The 16,571-nt window shown below is 42.8% G+C and overlaps 1 protein-coding gene across 2 annotated transcripts in view; it reads left to right on the top strand.

The window, feature by feature from the left end:
- n4bp1 (NEDD4 binding protein 1) overlaps positions 1–16,571 on the top strand; it is a 34,995-nt gene that overhangs the window by 3,468 nt on the left and 14,956 nt on the right. For both annotated transcript variants that reach the window (XM_033036389.1, XM_033036388.1), the window contains exons 2-5: positions 4,862–6,423; positions 12,407–12,537; positions 13,111–13,207; positions 14,682–14,789. In XM_033036389.1, the coding sequence (XP_032892280.1) occupies positions 4,862–6,423; positions 12,407–12,537; positions 13,111–13,207; positions 14,682–14,789 (1,898 nt within the window). The remainder of the gene's footprint in view (positions 1–4,861; positions 6,424–12,406; positions 12,538–13,110; positions 13,208–14,681; positions 14,790–16,571) is intronic.

Consider the following 16,571-nt stretch of genomic DNA (forward strand, 5'->3'; position numbering starts at 1 on the left):
TTAGATGGAAGTATTCACCTGAGAGGGTTGGCGCCACCAGTCCCTTTAGAAAGTTGAAAGGGGGAGGAAAGAAGTTTGGTGGTAAAATTATGTTCAAGATTTCAGAAACTGGAGAATGATTTGTTGAACATGGAGCCTGATGGGATGCAAGATGAAGACAAGGAAACAGCATTTGTGTTTTGTTTGGGAAGGGAGATTGGTGTGAGCAGAGGCGCAGGAAATAGGGTTGATAATACCAATGGCTATGGTCAAAGGAAACTCATGGTTAAGGAAAAATACTTATTTAGGGTACTGGTGTAGAAAGCCAAGCGATCTGAACTAATATGATGGATAAAATGGAATAGACAACCTGACACCATTCAGCTAATAATCTGCCCACCTATTTTTGCCACCAAGGTGGATATCCTCAAGTCACCCTACATCCTCCTCGCAATTCACACTGCCACCCAGCTTTGTGTCATCAGCAAATTTGCTAATGTTACTTTTAATCCCTTTATGTAAATCATGAATGTATATTGTAAATAGCTGCGGACCCAGCACCGAGCCTTGCGGTACCCCACTAGTCACTGCCTGCCATTCTGAAAGGGACCGACCTGTTAATCGCTACTCTTTGTTTCCTGTCTGCAAACCAATTTTCTATCCATTTCTGAAAGTCCTTCCAGAAAGCAGGGTGGGAGAAGGTGTAGTCAAGAAAACCTTAGGTGTTGGTGGCTTATCATGGATGCTGGTAGTTAATCTGAGCCCCGAGATGAGATAATGGAAAAAGAAAGGGAAGAAATAGATATGAACCATATGAAGGTGACAAATGGGTAAACATTGGCAATGTACATCCCAGAGCAATGCACTTGACACAGGGAAAGTGACCAAAGCCAAAGGAGTTAGAAACGTCACCTATTCCTTCACTCCATAGATGCTGCCTCACCCACTGAGTTTCTCCAGCATTTTTATCTACCTTCGATTTTTCCAGCATCTGCAGTTCCTTCTTAAACAAAACCAAAGGTGTTGTTCAGTGTCATAGAAACATAGAAAATAGGTGCAGGAGGAGGCCATTTGGCCCTTCGAGCCAGCACCGCCATTCATTGTGATCATGGCTGATCGTCCCCAATAAATAACCCGTGCCTGCCTTCTCCCCATATCCCTTGATTCCACTAGCCCCTAGAGCTCTATCTAACTCTCTTAAATCCATCCAGTGACTTGGCCTGCACTGCCCTCTGTGGCAGGGAATTGCACAAATTTACAACTCTCTGGGTGAAAATGTTTTTTCTCACCTCAGTCTTAAATGGCTTCCCCTTTATTCTAAGACTGTGGCCCCTGGTTCTGGACTCGCCCAACATTGGGAACATTTGTCCTGCATCCAGCTTGTCCATTCCTTTTATAATTTTATATGTTTCTATAAGATCTCCCCCTCATCCTTCTAAAATACAAGCCTAGTCTTTTCAATCTTTCCTCGTATGACAGTCCCGTTATCCCAGGGATCAATCTCGTGAACCTACGCTGCATTGCCTGAATCGCAAGGATGTCCTTCCTCAAATTAGGAGACCAAAACTGTACACAATACTCCAGATGTGGTCTCACCACATACAACTGCAGAAGAAACTCTTTACTCCTATACTGAAATCCTCTTGTTATGAAGGCCAACATTCCATTAGTTTTCTTCACTGCCTGCTGTACATGCACGCCAACTTTCAGTGTCTGGTGTACAAGGATGCCCAGGTCTCGCTGCACCTCCCCCTTACCTAACCCCATTGAGATAATAATCTGCCCCCTTGTTTTTGCCACCAAAGTGGATAACCTCACATTTTTCTATATTATACTGCATCTGCCCACTCACTCCAGGTCACCCTGCAACCGAACATCCTCTTCACAGTTCACACTGCCACCCAGCTTTGTGTCATCCGCAAACTTGCTAGTGTTGCTCCTAATTCCCTCTTCCAAATCATTAATATATATGGTAAACAGTTGCGGCCTCAACACCGAGCCTTGCGGCACTCCACTCGCCACTGCCTGCCATTCTGTAAAGGACCCGTTCACTCCTACTCTTTGCTTCCTGTCTGCCAACCAATTTTCTGTCCATGTTAACACCCTCCCCCCAATACCATGTGCTCTAATTTTAGTCACCAGTCTCCCTTGCGGGACCTTATCAAAGGCTTTCTGATCGTCTAGATACACTACATCCACTGGCACCCCTTCATCCATTTTACTTGTCACATCCTCAGGCTGCGTTTATGCAGATAAAGGGGAGTGACAGAGGAAGGTGACTAATTAGACTGCGACGGCGCTGTTGCCAAACTGTAACGGCCCTGCTGTTCCTTTGGATCGATCAGCAACGTGGAGAGGGGGCACGTGCTGCATGGGCAACAGCCTGTCCTCCATATGACATCGTCCAGGCTTGCATCAGACCAGGATGCATCACCCATGGTCAGTCATGACCGAGGGGGGCCTACTGTTGCTAGTATGAATAAAAATGTGACAGGGAGGAAGGGGGGGTGAAATAGATCTGTGGGGCATAAGCAGGCAAAAACAATGTGTTTACTGGGAATGTCACTAATGCATTGTGCAGGACAATAGACAGTAGACATTCCTTCTCTCCAGAGATGCTGCCTGTCCCGCTGAGTAGACAATAGACAATAGGTGCAGGAGTAGGCCATTCGGCCCTTCGAGCCAGCACCGCCATTCAATGTGATCATGGCTGATCATCCCAAATCAGTACCCCGTTCCTGCCTTCTCCCCATATCCCCTGACTCTGCTATTTTTAAGAGCCCTATCTAGCTCTCTCTTGAAAGCATCCAGAGAACCGGCCTCCACTGCCCTGAGGCAGAGAATTCCACATACTCGCTACTCTGTGAGAAAAAGTGTTTCCTCGTCTCCGTTCTAAATGGCTTACTCTTTATTCTTAAACTGTAGCCCCTGGTTCTGGACTCCCCCAACATCGGGAACATGTTTCCTGCCTCTTCAGCAATGGGACAAAGTTTAAAGGAGATGCGAGAGTCTATTGTCTATTGAGGGCAATTGTGCTTTTTAAAGAGTGGTGATGGAGGCAGATAGGGTAGTGACATTTAAGCTTTTAGATAGGTATGTGGATATGCAGGAAATGGAAGGATATGATCTCATGCAGGCAAAGGAGGCAAGTTTAACGACATAATTTTCAGTACAAACATTGTAGGCCGAAGGGCCTGTTCCTGTGCTGTGTGGTTTCCCACGCCCTATAATGCAGGTTTGGGTAACCATTTTGTAGAACACTGTGTAAGAAGGAACTCCAGATGCTGGAAAATTAAAGGTAGATAAAAGTGCTGGAGAAACTTAGCGGTGCAGCAGCATCTATGGAGCGAAGGAAATAGGCAACGTTTCGTGGGTGGGGAGGGTCAGAGTGCGCAAACTGCAGATGGACAGCACCCAAATTTAGGATCAAACTCGGGTCCCTGAAAGAGTCATTGGCCCAAAATGTTAACTGTGTCAACTCTGTTGCCCTGTCCTCTTATGTAGTTGGATCTTCCCTATTGTCCGTTTTAGTTTGGGATTTCATCCTACACAATACTGCTCCAAATGGTTGACTAAAATAGTAAGATCATATATTTATCTTCCTTATACTAGTTTTTATAAAGAATAATTGCTTCATAATCTAACGAGTTCCGGTTTTGTATGTTGCATGTCCAAATGAAGAATAAAGAAATCACTCAGTTGGATGGGATATGAATGGGGCTGGTGACTATAAGATTCCTGTTACTGTCCAAGGCAGCAGCTAAAGAGTTCAACACAGTGTGAGGCCAATTCATTAAAGTGTGGACATGCAGATTTACGCTGAGGACTGGTAAATTGGAATCTGAGAGAAGATCAGAATGGATAAATGGACATGGTGAGTCTAGGTCGGAGCAGCCTGGGATCTCTCGCCAAGATCGCCAGTGGTGGAGCTCCGTCCAGCGCGGCCTCTTGGCTTGGAAGCCGCGGTGTCCGGTAAGGAGGCGGTCGTTCCTGGCACCCCAAGCCGCTGAGAGGGCTCTCCGGTGCGCCGGAGCACCATCACCCGGCGAGAGGGCCTGGAACATCGGGCCTCTGTAGCGGCGACTGTGGAGGCCTCAATAGGCCTGACCATGGGTGGACATGAGGATGGGGACTGGACTTTGTGCCTTCCCCCAAACCACTGTGGGGGGATGTTTTTATGTTAAACTTCTTCTTTAATGCTATGTTGTATTTTTATTAGTGTGCTGCAAGGACATCTGAATTTCCCCTGAAAAGGGGATTAATAAAGTATTAATTATTGTTATTATTATAATAATAATTATTGGTTGGATTGGATGAAGGGAACCTTCCCCTCTTCAACTTAACACGCTTGTTTGCTCACGCCTGTAGTTCTGATGAATAGTCCTTGACCCAAAATGTTGACTCCTTTTTCCTCCCACTTTACGCCACTTAATCTGCTCAGCATTTCCAGCATTATCTGGTTTTGGTATAAATGTAATTGTTTGGGCTAGACATGATAACTTGCAAAATGAGTCGGGTCAATTAATTCATTCAAGGCCAATCGTAAGTTTGTCAAAGGGTACTCTAAATATTATTTGTTGTGTGTTTAGCATCTTATGATATTTTTATAGCAATCAGCTATTTGTCAGGTTTTTTTTTGCTTTAGGATGAACTTTCTGTCCAACTTATTGTTCTTATATCATGTTTCAAAATGCCATGTAGTATTTGGAGTTGCCACATGGATATTTTGTTGGTTGTCTTGCATAAACAAAAATTCTTAAGGTGATCTCCTCCCCGCCCCCCCCCCCCCTCCCCAACACCCACAAAGACTGAGATTACAAAAATGTGCAAAATAAATAGTTTTTGATTGCCTGATTATCTAATTATTTTTTGCTTTTTTTAGGAATATATCAAGGGTGTTTGTAATCCCGAGCTTCGTCAAATTGAGTGTTATCCCAAGGATATGCATTGCATTTTTGCGGGCGCCGGAGGCTTGTTTCTCAAGTGTCTTATACAGGATACCTGCGCTGACATCTGCTTGCAAAGCCCTGGAGTGATTGTTATTAATGGATGTACAGAGCCAGTGATAATGGCAAAAACTCGCATTCAGCAATTTGTGCATCTCTTCAGAGACAATCATTGTTTACCACCCAGAACGGAATCTTGCGTTAAAAGGAAATTCAAACATTTTGTCGAATCACATACTGATAAATATACAATGGATTTGCTGCTCTTGCCAAGTTCAGTAAAGGAGGAACTAATGAATCTTACTCAAGAAGTACTACAGTTTAAAGATTATATCGATCTTACGTTGGTACCTGATGGTGATAATTCCCCTTTTGTTATTCAGGAAGCCTTGAGCTCTTCTCAAGAGACTTTGTGTTCTGAGGCAAAATCCAATGATTTGCTATCTTCTGAAGAAACCAGAAAGCAGGCTGGCACACCTGTGTCTGAGCTAGTTCAGCAGATGGACACGATGCTTAAACAAAGTTCATTTGGTCCCGAAACACACATGTTGCGCGAGGACTCATCGGTTTGTACGGAACGGCAATCGTGCAAAAGAAGGTCATCTGCCAGCGAGGACAGACATACAAAACGACAGTTTTCTGGAGATATTGATGAGCTCGCAGCAATTAATACAACGACAAAGTCACAGTGCAATGATTTGGTCGCTGATCCTGATATATGGGTTCCTTCTTTAATTGAACATCGTGATAATCAGATTGAGGAGGACTCATCCACTACCACCTCAGAAATGGAATTCAGAATGCTTGTGGAATTCTTCAGGTCAATGGGTTATTCTGGGATTATTATAAAAAAAGTAATTAAGGAAATGGGAGTGACTGAGGAACCTATGGAACTGCTAAAGAAAATTGTTGAAGAAAGTAACCGTTTGGAAAAAGAACAAGCCAGTAATACAGGCCAGACATCTGTTTGTAATACAAATCTAATGAATGAAGCGGGGAATTCCAGCGAGGAAAAACCTAAAGCTTGTACTTTTGGAGCTGCTGAAGTTAAAGGGACAGAGCGTGTATCTGTGCCAGTCATCAATCCTTCTCAAAATCAACAGAAAAGTGAGCATCGTAAAGAAAATTGCCATTCTGAAAATGTGTCAATTGGCAATGCACGGGACGACAAAGATGAAGTCTTAAAGCCACTTGCGCTTCGATTTACTAAAGGTTCTGAAAGTTTTCAACCAGCCAAACCTTGGTACAATGACTTTTTTAATGAGCGAGCCCCAAGTGAAAATGAGATAGTGGCAAGAGGCAGCTCCGAACAGACACAGTTGCCTATTGCCCATTGGTATTCTACTGTGCCTGCTAATCAGCAAATGAGATCTTCAGTAACTGGGGTACAACGATTCCACGATTTGCTTAAAAATCCTTACAAACTGACCCTAACAAATGATCCAGGGAACAAAAACTTAAAATATGTTATAATTGATGGAAGTAATGTTGCAATGGCGTAAGTATTTATGACTGTTCTCGGGATTAATTAACCTTGGCATGCGAAGCGCAGCAAGTGCCAAATCTGTTCATTGTTAGTTAATTTGGTGTAGGTGACGGTTTACACCGAAGGTAGACACAAAATGCTGGAATAACTCAGCGGGACAGGTCGCATCTCTGGATAGAAGGAATGGGTGACGTTTTGGGTCGAGACCCTTCTTCAGACTGGTGTTTTGGGTCGAGCCCTTCTTCAGATTGTTGTCAGTTTGACTCAGTTTTGGTGTTGTCCTTTGATTAACAAGTCGTGTTCCAGAATTTTAACCTGGCAATTATAAACTCTGGTCAAGTCAAAACACCAGTATGGGTGAGATGTAGCTTCACAGGGATGTCGATTCAGACAACGCACACAACCAGTTATACTTAAATTATACAAGACAATTAAAATAGAGACTGCAAAACAAGATATAATTGCTTGCATTATTAGAATAGAATGTGTTCCATATGAATATTAAAGATTTGCTGGTACTATTCAGAGAAGAACAGGAAAATCTGGCAAGCCTAGCTCTTTCAACTATCAAAGTATTTTGAACATTCTCTTTTAGTAAAACCTTGTTTGTGTAATGACTGAATACAGTTACTTTCATGTACAGTGTTTTGTTTGATAAATATATTAAGCACTACATACAACATTATGAAGACCAGACAAATATTCTATTAATTTGAAATACTAACATCATTGAATATATTTCTAAAAGCCCTGTTCCACGGTACGAGTTCATTCCAAGAGCTCTCCCGAGTTTAAAAAAAATCAAACTCATGGTAAGCACGGAGAATGAACGTAATGGGTACGTCGGAGCTCAGGGATGTCTCTTAGCGCTAACTGCAGGTACTCGGGAAGACTCGCTAACGGCAGGTAAGCACGGGAAGATTCGTGAAGATTTTTCAACATGATGAAAAATGTCCACGAGAGCCCCAAGTACCGACGAGCGGCCATTACCGTAAATCTCCGAGTTCGAATCGGGGCAAACTCGGGAGAACTCATGGAATGAACTCGTACAGTGGGACAGGGGTTTCAGGCTGTTAAAATTCATGGTTTTTCAACCATAGAGCGAGTTTTCAGTTTGGTGGAATCCATTATAAAGGATTATAACTGCCTTTCCCATTCTGACTTTTCTCCGTCCCTCCCACACCCTAGTTGTTGAATCTCTTTATATCACTGACTACATCTCTTGTTTCCCTTTCCCTTGACTTTCAGTCTGAAGAAGGGTCTTGACCCAAAACATCACCTATTCCTTTTCTCCAGAGATGCTGTCTGACTCACTGAATTTGTGTCTATCTTCGGTTTAAACCAGCATCTACAGTTCCTTCCTACACATAAAGTGAAGGTGCCTAGTTTGTTCTTTCTCCCCTCTTCACTGATGCTACTGTTCCATTCTTTCTGCCTGTAACTAACTTAAAAGTCCAGACCAAAAAGTTAAGCTTTTTGGGTAGGAAATATCTTGATTAGCGTGTCAAGGAATCGACGAGGGATTGATCCAGTGTTGCACAAGGAAAGAGCATTGGTCTTGCTGTTAAGGGGCATTCTAGGGAGATCTTAATGTGATAATATTTTGTTAAGGCTGCAGTAATTTAGTTTCAATTTATCCAAGGTCATCACTCAAAATAAAGCAAACATTGATGGAATACAATTGGCTATGATAAATTTGAGAACTATACTAAAGTATGACATTTCCAAATAATGGCTGATATTTCAAGAATTAATGCATAATCTGCATCAAATGTATTGAAATACAACAAAGAATTCAACCTAGCTGAAGAGACATTTAATCCACAGAATTATTTTTATGGTGTCTTAATGCTGTACATTAAATGATAGGTTGTGAATCTGGTACCATCTAAGTACAAAGTAATATAGTAAATGTAAAATTGGCTTTGCAGTACATATTCCAGAGTCAAAATTGTGTGCATGTTGCTGCAGATGTTGGAAATCTGAAATAAAAGCTGTAAATGCTGGAAGTTCTTAACAGTTGAAGCAGTACGCCAGGGAGAGTTATCATATTGAGCCAATTGTCTTTCATCAAAACTGGCATTTAACCACTAACTGTTTCTGATGCAAGAACTTATAACATTGGTTTAAGAAGGATCTGCAGATGCTGGAAAATGGAAGGAAGACTAAAGTGCTGTAGAAACTCTGCGGGTGCAGCAGCATGCAGCATCTATGGAGCGAAGGAAAGAGGCAACGTTTCGGGCCGAAACCTCTTTCCTTCGCTCCATAGATGCTGCTGCACCTGCTGAGTTTCCCCAGCACTTTTGTCCACCTTATAACATTGTTTATCAGTTACTCGGGGCACAATGTATTCTAATATTTTACAGCTTGTCAGACATCATTACAAGGGCATAATATCCTTAATAGCGGAGATTTGTCTGCAAATGAATTGGATTTCCTAAACTTTCAAAATAAAAAATGAATTTGTGAATTAAATAGGCTGCCCGTGTGGCTTCAAATATTCTCACTTTAGGCCTTTGTTAAAAAAATACGTAAATCTAATTTTTTTTTAAATGCAAGTCAAATTTATCAGGTAGATCAGTAGATCTTTGGGTCCCCTGGGAAATACATATTTAAAAATCTACTCCAGAAATGGGATTTGCGATTGGATTTTAAGGTGATCTTACCAAGTGTTATGACAGTGACTAAAGTATGACTAACAGTTTCTCTCACATCCACGCTCTCTACCTGTGGTGCATGTGGCCAACTATATGTACACACTGATACTCACAGTAACAAAGTGCGTCATGACATTCTGAATCATAACTATATTTTTTGTACAATTATATAATGCAGATGCAAAGTATACACTTTTTGCTCTTCAGCGGAACACTTTAATGAATCATTCTTTGTCTTCTGATTGGGAATTCCCGCACTGTCATTTTTACCATCAACATCACTTCCTTGCAATGATCGTGTACTTTTAACCTTCCTTCACATAACAATGTGAATAAAGTTTTGGTATTAGTGTTACCAACCGAGGGAAAACTCAAAAATCTGGCCTGTTCGTGACTTTAATGCTGGACTGGCAGAATGTCCAAGCCAATTAATACACCAATGCATGAAATTACACAGCATTCTCAAATTTTCTCGTGAACCAGGTAGATTGAATGGGAGGTAGACAAAATTGCTGGAGAAACTCAGCGGGTGCGGCAGCATCTATGGAGCGAAGGAAATGGGCAACATTTCGTCCCGAAACGCTGCCTATTTCCTTCGCTCCATAGATGCTGCCGCACCCGCTGAGTTTCTCCAGCAATTTTGTCTACCTTTGATTTTGAAGCATCTGCAGTTCCTTCTTGAACAGATTGAAAGGGAGCTCATGAACAGGCGTGGGAAAGAAGCTTGAGAATGCGGGTCGAGTGGGAGGGAACTGATTGAGACAAACACCACATGTTGTCCACATACTGATTCACTGGGTTTTCAAGTAGTTAGGGAAGTTTACTATATATATATATACTTGGTGTTTATGTTAGCATTGAACTTCTTGGAAGATTTCTGTTATGTTAAGTAAAAATGATGTTACTGTTATTTATAGAAATTCTATTGAAGTAATCAGACAGTTTTTCTCCTGTGCTTTTACAATTATTGGAATGAGAAAACAATAGCAACTGATAGCTCCATAGAGGATTTTCTACAAAAGTGAACTCTTTGGTAGTAACTCTTTAGGTTAGTTGAAAATAAATCCATAACCCAAATATAATATAATCTGCATCAATTTCTTCACTATCATTACCTCCAGTAACTGGAAACAATATGCCCTTGTTGCGAGTGCGGAGATGGGGAGAGAGCGCAGTGTTGCGGGGTATGGATGAGACTCTGCCCTTGTTGCGAGTGCGGGGATGGGGAGAGAGCGCAGTGTTGCGGGGTATGGATGAGACTCTGCCCTTGTTGCGAGTGCGGGGATGGGGAGAGAGCGCAGTGTTGCGGGGTATGGATGAGACCCTGGTGCGAGCCTCATCTATGGTGGCGGAGGGGAATCCCCGTTCCCTGAAGAACGAGGACATTTCCGATGCCCTGGTGTGGAACGTCTCATCCTGGGAGCAGATGCGGCGTAGGCGGAGGAATTGGGAGATGGGGATGGAGTCTTTACAGGGGGCAGGGTGGGAAGACGTGTAGTCCAGATAGCCATGTGAGTCAGTTGGTTTGTAGTGTATGTCGGTCAGAAGTCTGTCCCCTGCGATGGTGAGGTCAAGGAATGGTAGGGAAGTGTCGGAAATCGTCCAGGTGTATTGCAGTGCCGGATGGAAGTTGGTGGTGAAGTGGATGAAGTCAGTCAGTTGTGTGTGGGTGCAGGAGGTGGCCCCACAGCAGTCGTCAATGTAACGGAGGTAGAGGTCGGCGATGGGGCCCTGGTACGTCTCGAACAAGGATTGTTCAACGTACCCGACAAAGAGGCAGGCGTAGCTGGGGCCCATGCGTGTGCCCATAGCTACGCCTTGCGTTTGGAGGAAATGGGAGGAGTCAAACGTAAAGTTGTTGAGGGTGAGGACCAACTCCGCTAGGCGGAGGAGGGCGTCAGTGGCTGGGTATAGGTTGCTCCTCTGGTCGAGGAAGAACCGGAGGGCTTTGAGGCCATCGTGGTGGGGGATGGAGGTGTAGAGTGACTGGACATCCATGGTGAAGATGAGGGGGTGAGGGCCTAGAGAGTGGAATGCGCGGAGGCGGCGGAGGGTGTCTGAGGTGTCTAGAACATAGGTGGGAAGGGATTTGACCAGGGGGGATAGTATGGAGTCAAGGTATGTGGAGATGAGTTCGGTGGGGCACGAACAAGCAGAGACAATGGGTCTGCCGGGAGAGCCCGGTTTGTGGAGAAGGTAAAAATCAATGGTATTGGTTAATGTATGCAGTTAGTGTGGAACTTGCTATTATGTGGAAGGTAGACACAAAATGCTGGAGTAACTCAGGCAGTATCTCTGGAGAGAAGGAATGAGAAAGACTTCAGTCTGAAGAAGGGTCTCGACTCGAAACATCACTCATTCCTTCTCTCCAGAGATGCTGCCTGACCTGCTGAGTTACTCCAGCATCTTCGGTTTAAACCGGCATCTGCAATTCCTTCCTGCGCATTTCGTCTTGCTATTATGTGGAATAGTTGAGGTGAATACCACATGCATTTTGGGAAAGCTGAAAATGTGATGGAGAAATCAATGTCTGTGGAATTCTCTGCCTCAGTGGCGGTGGAGGCAGGTTCTCTGGATGCTTTCAAGAGAGAGCTAGATAGGTCTCTTAGAAATAGCGGAGTCAGGGGATATGGGGAGAAGGTAGGAACGGGGTACTGATTGGGGATGATCAGCCATGATCACATTGAACGGCGGTGCCGGCTCGAAGGGCCGAATGGCCTCCTCCTGCACCTATTGTCTATTATCTATTGCCATGAAGATCAGAAAAGCTGCAGAAGCTGGTAATCTGAAATAAAAAAGACATTGCTAAAAAAAAATAATACAGAACAGCAGAACTGATGAAGGGCCCTGGACCTGAACTGTTTCTCTTTCCACAGATGTTGCCTGATGTTTTGAGTGTTTCTAGTAATTTTTGTGTTTATTTGAAACAATATCAGGCTTTTGCTAATGAATTGAATAGAAACGTGGATCAGTTGAGAGAAATTAACTATTTCTGCTGTCATTTTCTTACATTTATTTGTAGGAAAAATAAATTAGTATTCTAAAATCCGTTTGTCAGGAATATAGTCTTTTAACAGTTTTACAGAGTTCAGTTATATTTGCATATTATGGACTAATCTGCACACAGGTTTTATGCTTTGAAAATTGTTTCATTATATCTCTACTATTCAAAAGATGGGTAATTCAAATATTAAGGACAATATTTTGACTGCTTAAACTGTCAGCTTTACCATCTAAAACCTCCAATACATTTGGCTAGGGGAGCATTCAAGGTTAATTTGAAGACGCAAGTTGTGATACGTGATAGTTTTATCATTCTTCTACTCTCATTTTCCCAGCCACGGAATGAAAAAACAATTTTCCTGCCGTGGCATTGCTATTGCCGTGGAGTTCTTCTGGAATCGGGGTCACCGACAAATAACTGTATTTGTTCCACAGTGGAGAACCAAACGTGATGCCAAAATCACAGGTATGGCCCCAAATAACATCTGCATTAAAGGCTTCCAACTGCGATTTCTATGTTTCAGAAGGAACTGCAGATGCTGGAAAAATCGAAGGTAGACAAAAAATGCTGGAGAAATTCAGCGGGTGAGGTAGCTTCTATGGAGCGAAGGAAATAAGTGACGTTTTGGGTCGAGACCCTTCTTCAGACTGATGAAGGAATAGGTGACGTTTCGGGTCGAGACCCGAAAGGGTGTCGACCCGAAACGTCACCTATTCCTTCGCTCCATAGATGCTGAGTTTCTCCAGCATTTTTGTCCACCTGCGATTTCTATGTTTGTAATTTATATTTAGTATTACCATCTTGAAAGTATTTTCTTTGGCTTTGGTATGTGGTAATTTTAAATTCCTCTTGGCATTTAGTTTTACTTATGTGCACATTGTCTTTCTCATAATGTTTCTTTCTTTGGCTGTCTTTGGTTGGGAGTATAAGTTGAAATTTCGACTGAAAGTGATGCTTCCACTATAAACATTTTTTTGCTAGACTATTGGTGCTTGTCTGAAAATTACAACACATGTGACACATTTTCTCCTTTAACAGAACAGCATTTTTTAAATGAACTTGAAGAGCTGGGTGTACTTTCCTTTACACCTGCTCGAACGGTGTGTGGGACAAGAATTGCATCTCATGATGACAGGTAAAGTAACGGATTGAGTAATCCTCATTTATTTCTCAATGACAAAATGTCAATGACAAACCTCAATGACAAAAGCTCACAATCAGTGATAAGTCAGTTATTTTCTGGTGTGATTTTTCTTAGTTCTATTCATTTATTTAGAGAGAGAGCACGGAAACAGACCCTTCGGCCCACCGAGACTGCACCGACCAGTGATCCCTGCACATTAACACTATCCTACTACTATGAGTCTGTGGAATTCTCTGCCTCAGAGGGCAGTGGAGGCCGGTTCTCTGGATGCTTTCAAAAGAGAGCTAGATAGGGCTCTTAAAGATAGCGGAGTCAGGGTATATGGGGAGAAGGCAGGAACGGGATACTGATTGGGGATGATCAGCCATGATCACATTGAATGGCGGTGCTGGCTCAAAGGGCCGAATGGCCTACTCCTGCACCTATTGTCTATTGTCACAAACTAGGGACAATTTACATTTATGCATAGCCAGTTAACCTACAAACCTGAGGTAGACAAAAGTGCTGGAGAAACTCAGCGGGTGCAGCAGCATCTATGGAGCGAAGGAAATAGGCAACGTTTCGGGAGTCTGAAGAAGGGTTTCGGCCCGAAATGTTGCCTATTTCCTTCACTCCACAGATGCTGCTGCACCCGCTGAGTTTCTCCAGCACTTTTGTCTACCTTCAATTTTCCAGCATCTGCAGTTCCTTCTTAAAAACCTACAAACCTGTACGTCTTTGGAGAGGGAAGAAGCCGAAGATCTGGGAGAACCTGCGTGGTCACGGGGTGAATGTAAAACTCCCTGCAGACATCACCCGTAGTCAGGATCGAACCCAGGTTCTCTGGTGCTGTAAGGCAGCAACTCTACCGCTGCACCACAGTGCCGCCCAATTCTATTCTATTAATTTAAAATAAAGCTTCAATCAATAGAAGCACAATAAAGTTAACTTATCTCTAACTTAAGATTCTGTTGCAATATTCTGCAACGAATCTGTTTTGTACAAAGCACTAATTGTGATAGTTAAGTAAAATACACAAATACAAAAGTAATTTATAAAAATAAGTTCCGACAGAAGTAAATGTTATTTCTCTTTCCCTGGATCTTAATCACAATTTCAGTAACTGTGGGTTAAATAAGTGTGAAATTACGCAAGTCGCCTATGACGTATGTTGGGGCATGCTTGTACATGATCTTGATCCAGATTTTGTCGTGTACTTTTATAGAACCTTTACTAAAGTATGGTTTCCTGTGCGAATCTGTAACCAAGTTGTGGAGCAGATGACTGAAATATTATTTAAAAGGTTCTGAATGGGGCTAAGGTAGAATGTCAGTGGAACAGTCTTGGATGGACTGGAAATGCTAAAAATGAAGGAGATTATTAGAGAGTTGAAATGTGAATCTAGGGACTGAAAAGATTAACACGGCATATTCTAACCTCAGTAATTGACAAACATTTTTGGCAATCTATTGTTCCTTTTCTGCAGGTTTTTATTGCACCTTGCTGAGAAAACAGGAGGGATTATTGTCACTAATGACAACCTGCGAGAATTTGTGTATGAAACTACAACCTGGAAATCAATCATTTTGGAGAGGTAACTGCTTTAAACAGTATGCAGCAAGCACTCTAATTATGTTGGTGAAAAAAGCCGTTTGTTTAAATTAGAGGTTTAGTTTAGAGATGCAGCGCGGAAACAGGCCCTTCGGCCCACTGGGTCCGCGCCGACTAGCGATCCCCGCATATTAACTCCATCCTACACACACTAGGGACAATTTTTACATTTACTAAGCCAATTAACCTACAAACCTGTACGTCTTTGGGGTGTGGGAGGAAACCGAAGATCTCGGAGAAAACCGACGCAGGTCACGGGGAGAATGTACAAACTCCGTACAGACAGCCCCTTTAGTCGGGATCGAACTCGGGTCTCGGCGCTGTGAGGCAGCAACTCTACTGGTAGATAACGTGACTGCCCGTAAAGCACAGCGCGTAAACTGACCTTTCAGCCCACCGAGTGACCACCGATCACTTATTCACACTAGTTCTATTATCCCACTTCCACATCCACTCTCGACGCGTTAGGAGCAATCTTACAGCAGCCAATTAATCTACAAATCCAAAGTCTTTGGTATCTGGGAGGAAACCAGAGCATCTGGAGGAAACTCACACGGTCATGGGAAAATGTGCAAACTCCACACAGACAGCGTCCGAGGTCAGGGTGAGCCTGTGGGGCGGCATTTTTACTCGCTGTGCGCCGTGCATCCAGGGGCTCGTGTGGCTTGGATCAAAGTAGATCCACATCTGCTGCGATGGTTGAACTGGAGGTATTAGGAAGCCATCTAAGCCGAGCAATTTTGGGCAGCACCTGAGTTTGGGTTATATCAGGGATATAAGAAATGATGATAAATATGTGGAATTGAGCCAAACCAACTGTAATTTTGGAGACTTGAGAAGTGTCTGAAGTAGATTGAGCTTTCTGAATTCCAATGATGCTGAGTGGAACAAGGTGTAATAATCATGTAAATAGCCACTAGGAAAAAACAAATCTCAATTGCCTAGTCTACTCTTTGTGGATTTCATGATTTTACATTCATAAACACAGAATACCATTGACAAAATTGCCAGACTGCCCAAATTAATCTGCTTATTTTCTGTGTTTTTACATGGAAAATAGCAGTACACCTGAACAGTGATCTGAAGGAGATTGTAGAAGTGAATATAAAATATAAATGCTAAGTCCTAAGCAAAACACAGTTCTGGAGGAACTCAGCAAGTCAGGCAGCATCTGTGGAGGGAATGGACAGATCGCAGGTTGGGTCGGGACCCCTTCTTTAAACTCCTATTATATTTAAGAGGGAGTTAGATGTGGCCCTTGTGGCTAAAGGGATCAGGGGGTATGGAGAGAAGGCAGGGATGGGATACTGAGTTGGATGATCAGCCATGATCATATCGAATGGCGGTGCAGGCTCGAAGGGCTGAACGGCCTACTCCTGCACCTATTTTCTATGTTTCTATAAATCCTACTTACAGTTGTCCCTAGGACAAATATGTTTCATTAATTATAAATTTAAATTGCATTAAATCAAGATTTCCTTGAAGTAAAGTATTGAGAATTTAATTTTGCTTTCAAATCGTCACTGAATAAAAGGGTGCCTTTCTACCTATTTGCATCAATGCAAAAACACATATTGAGAAGTTCTACAAGCGGTATGTGGATATTACAGGCATTTTTATAAAAAGCTTTTTGACTCATCATAACCTTGCCGTGAATGAAACCTCATTAGATAGGGTATTTCCATGGCATTATTGATTTTCGATATTAAACGTTAACACAAAGCGTGATTCAGAATTGACTCATTTGCCTTGTGATGGGCAATGT

The sequence above is a fragment of the Amblyraja radiata genome, chromosome 17 (assembly GCF_010909765.2).
Source record: "Amblyraja radiata isolate CabotCenter1 chromosome 17, sAmbRad1.1.pri, whole genome shotgun sequence".
Lineage (NCBI taxonomy): Eukaryota > Metazoa > Chordata > Chondrichthyes > Rajiformes > Rajidae > Amblyraja > Amblyraja radiata.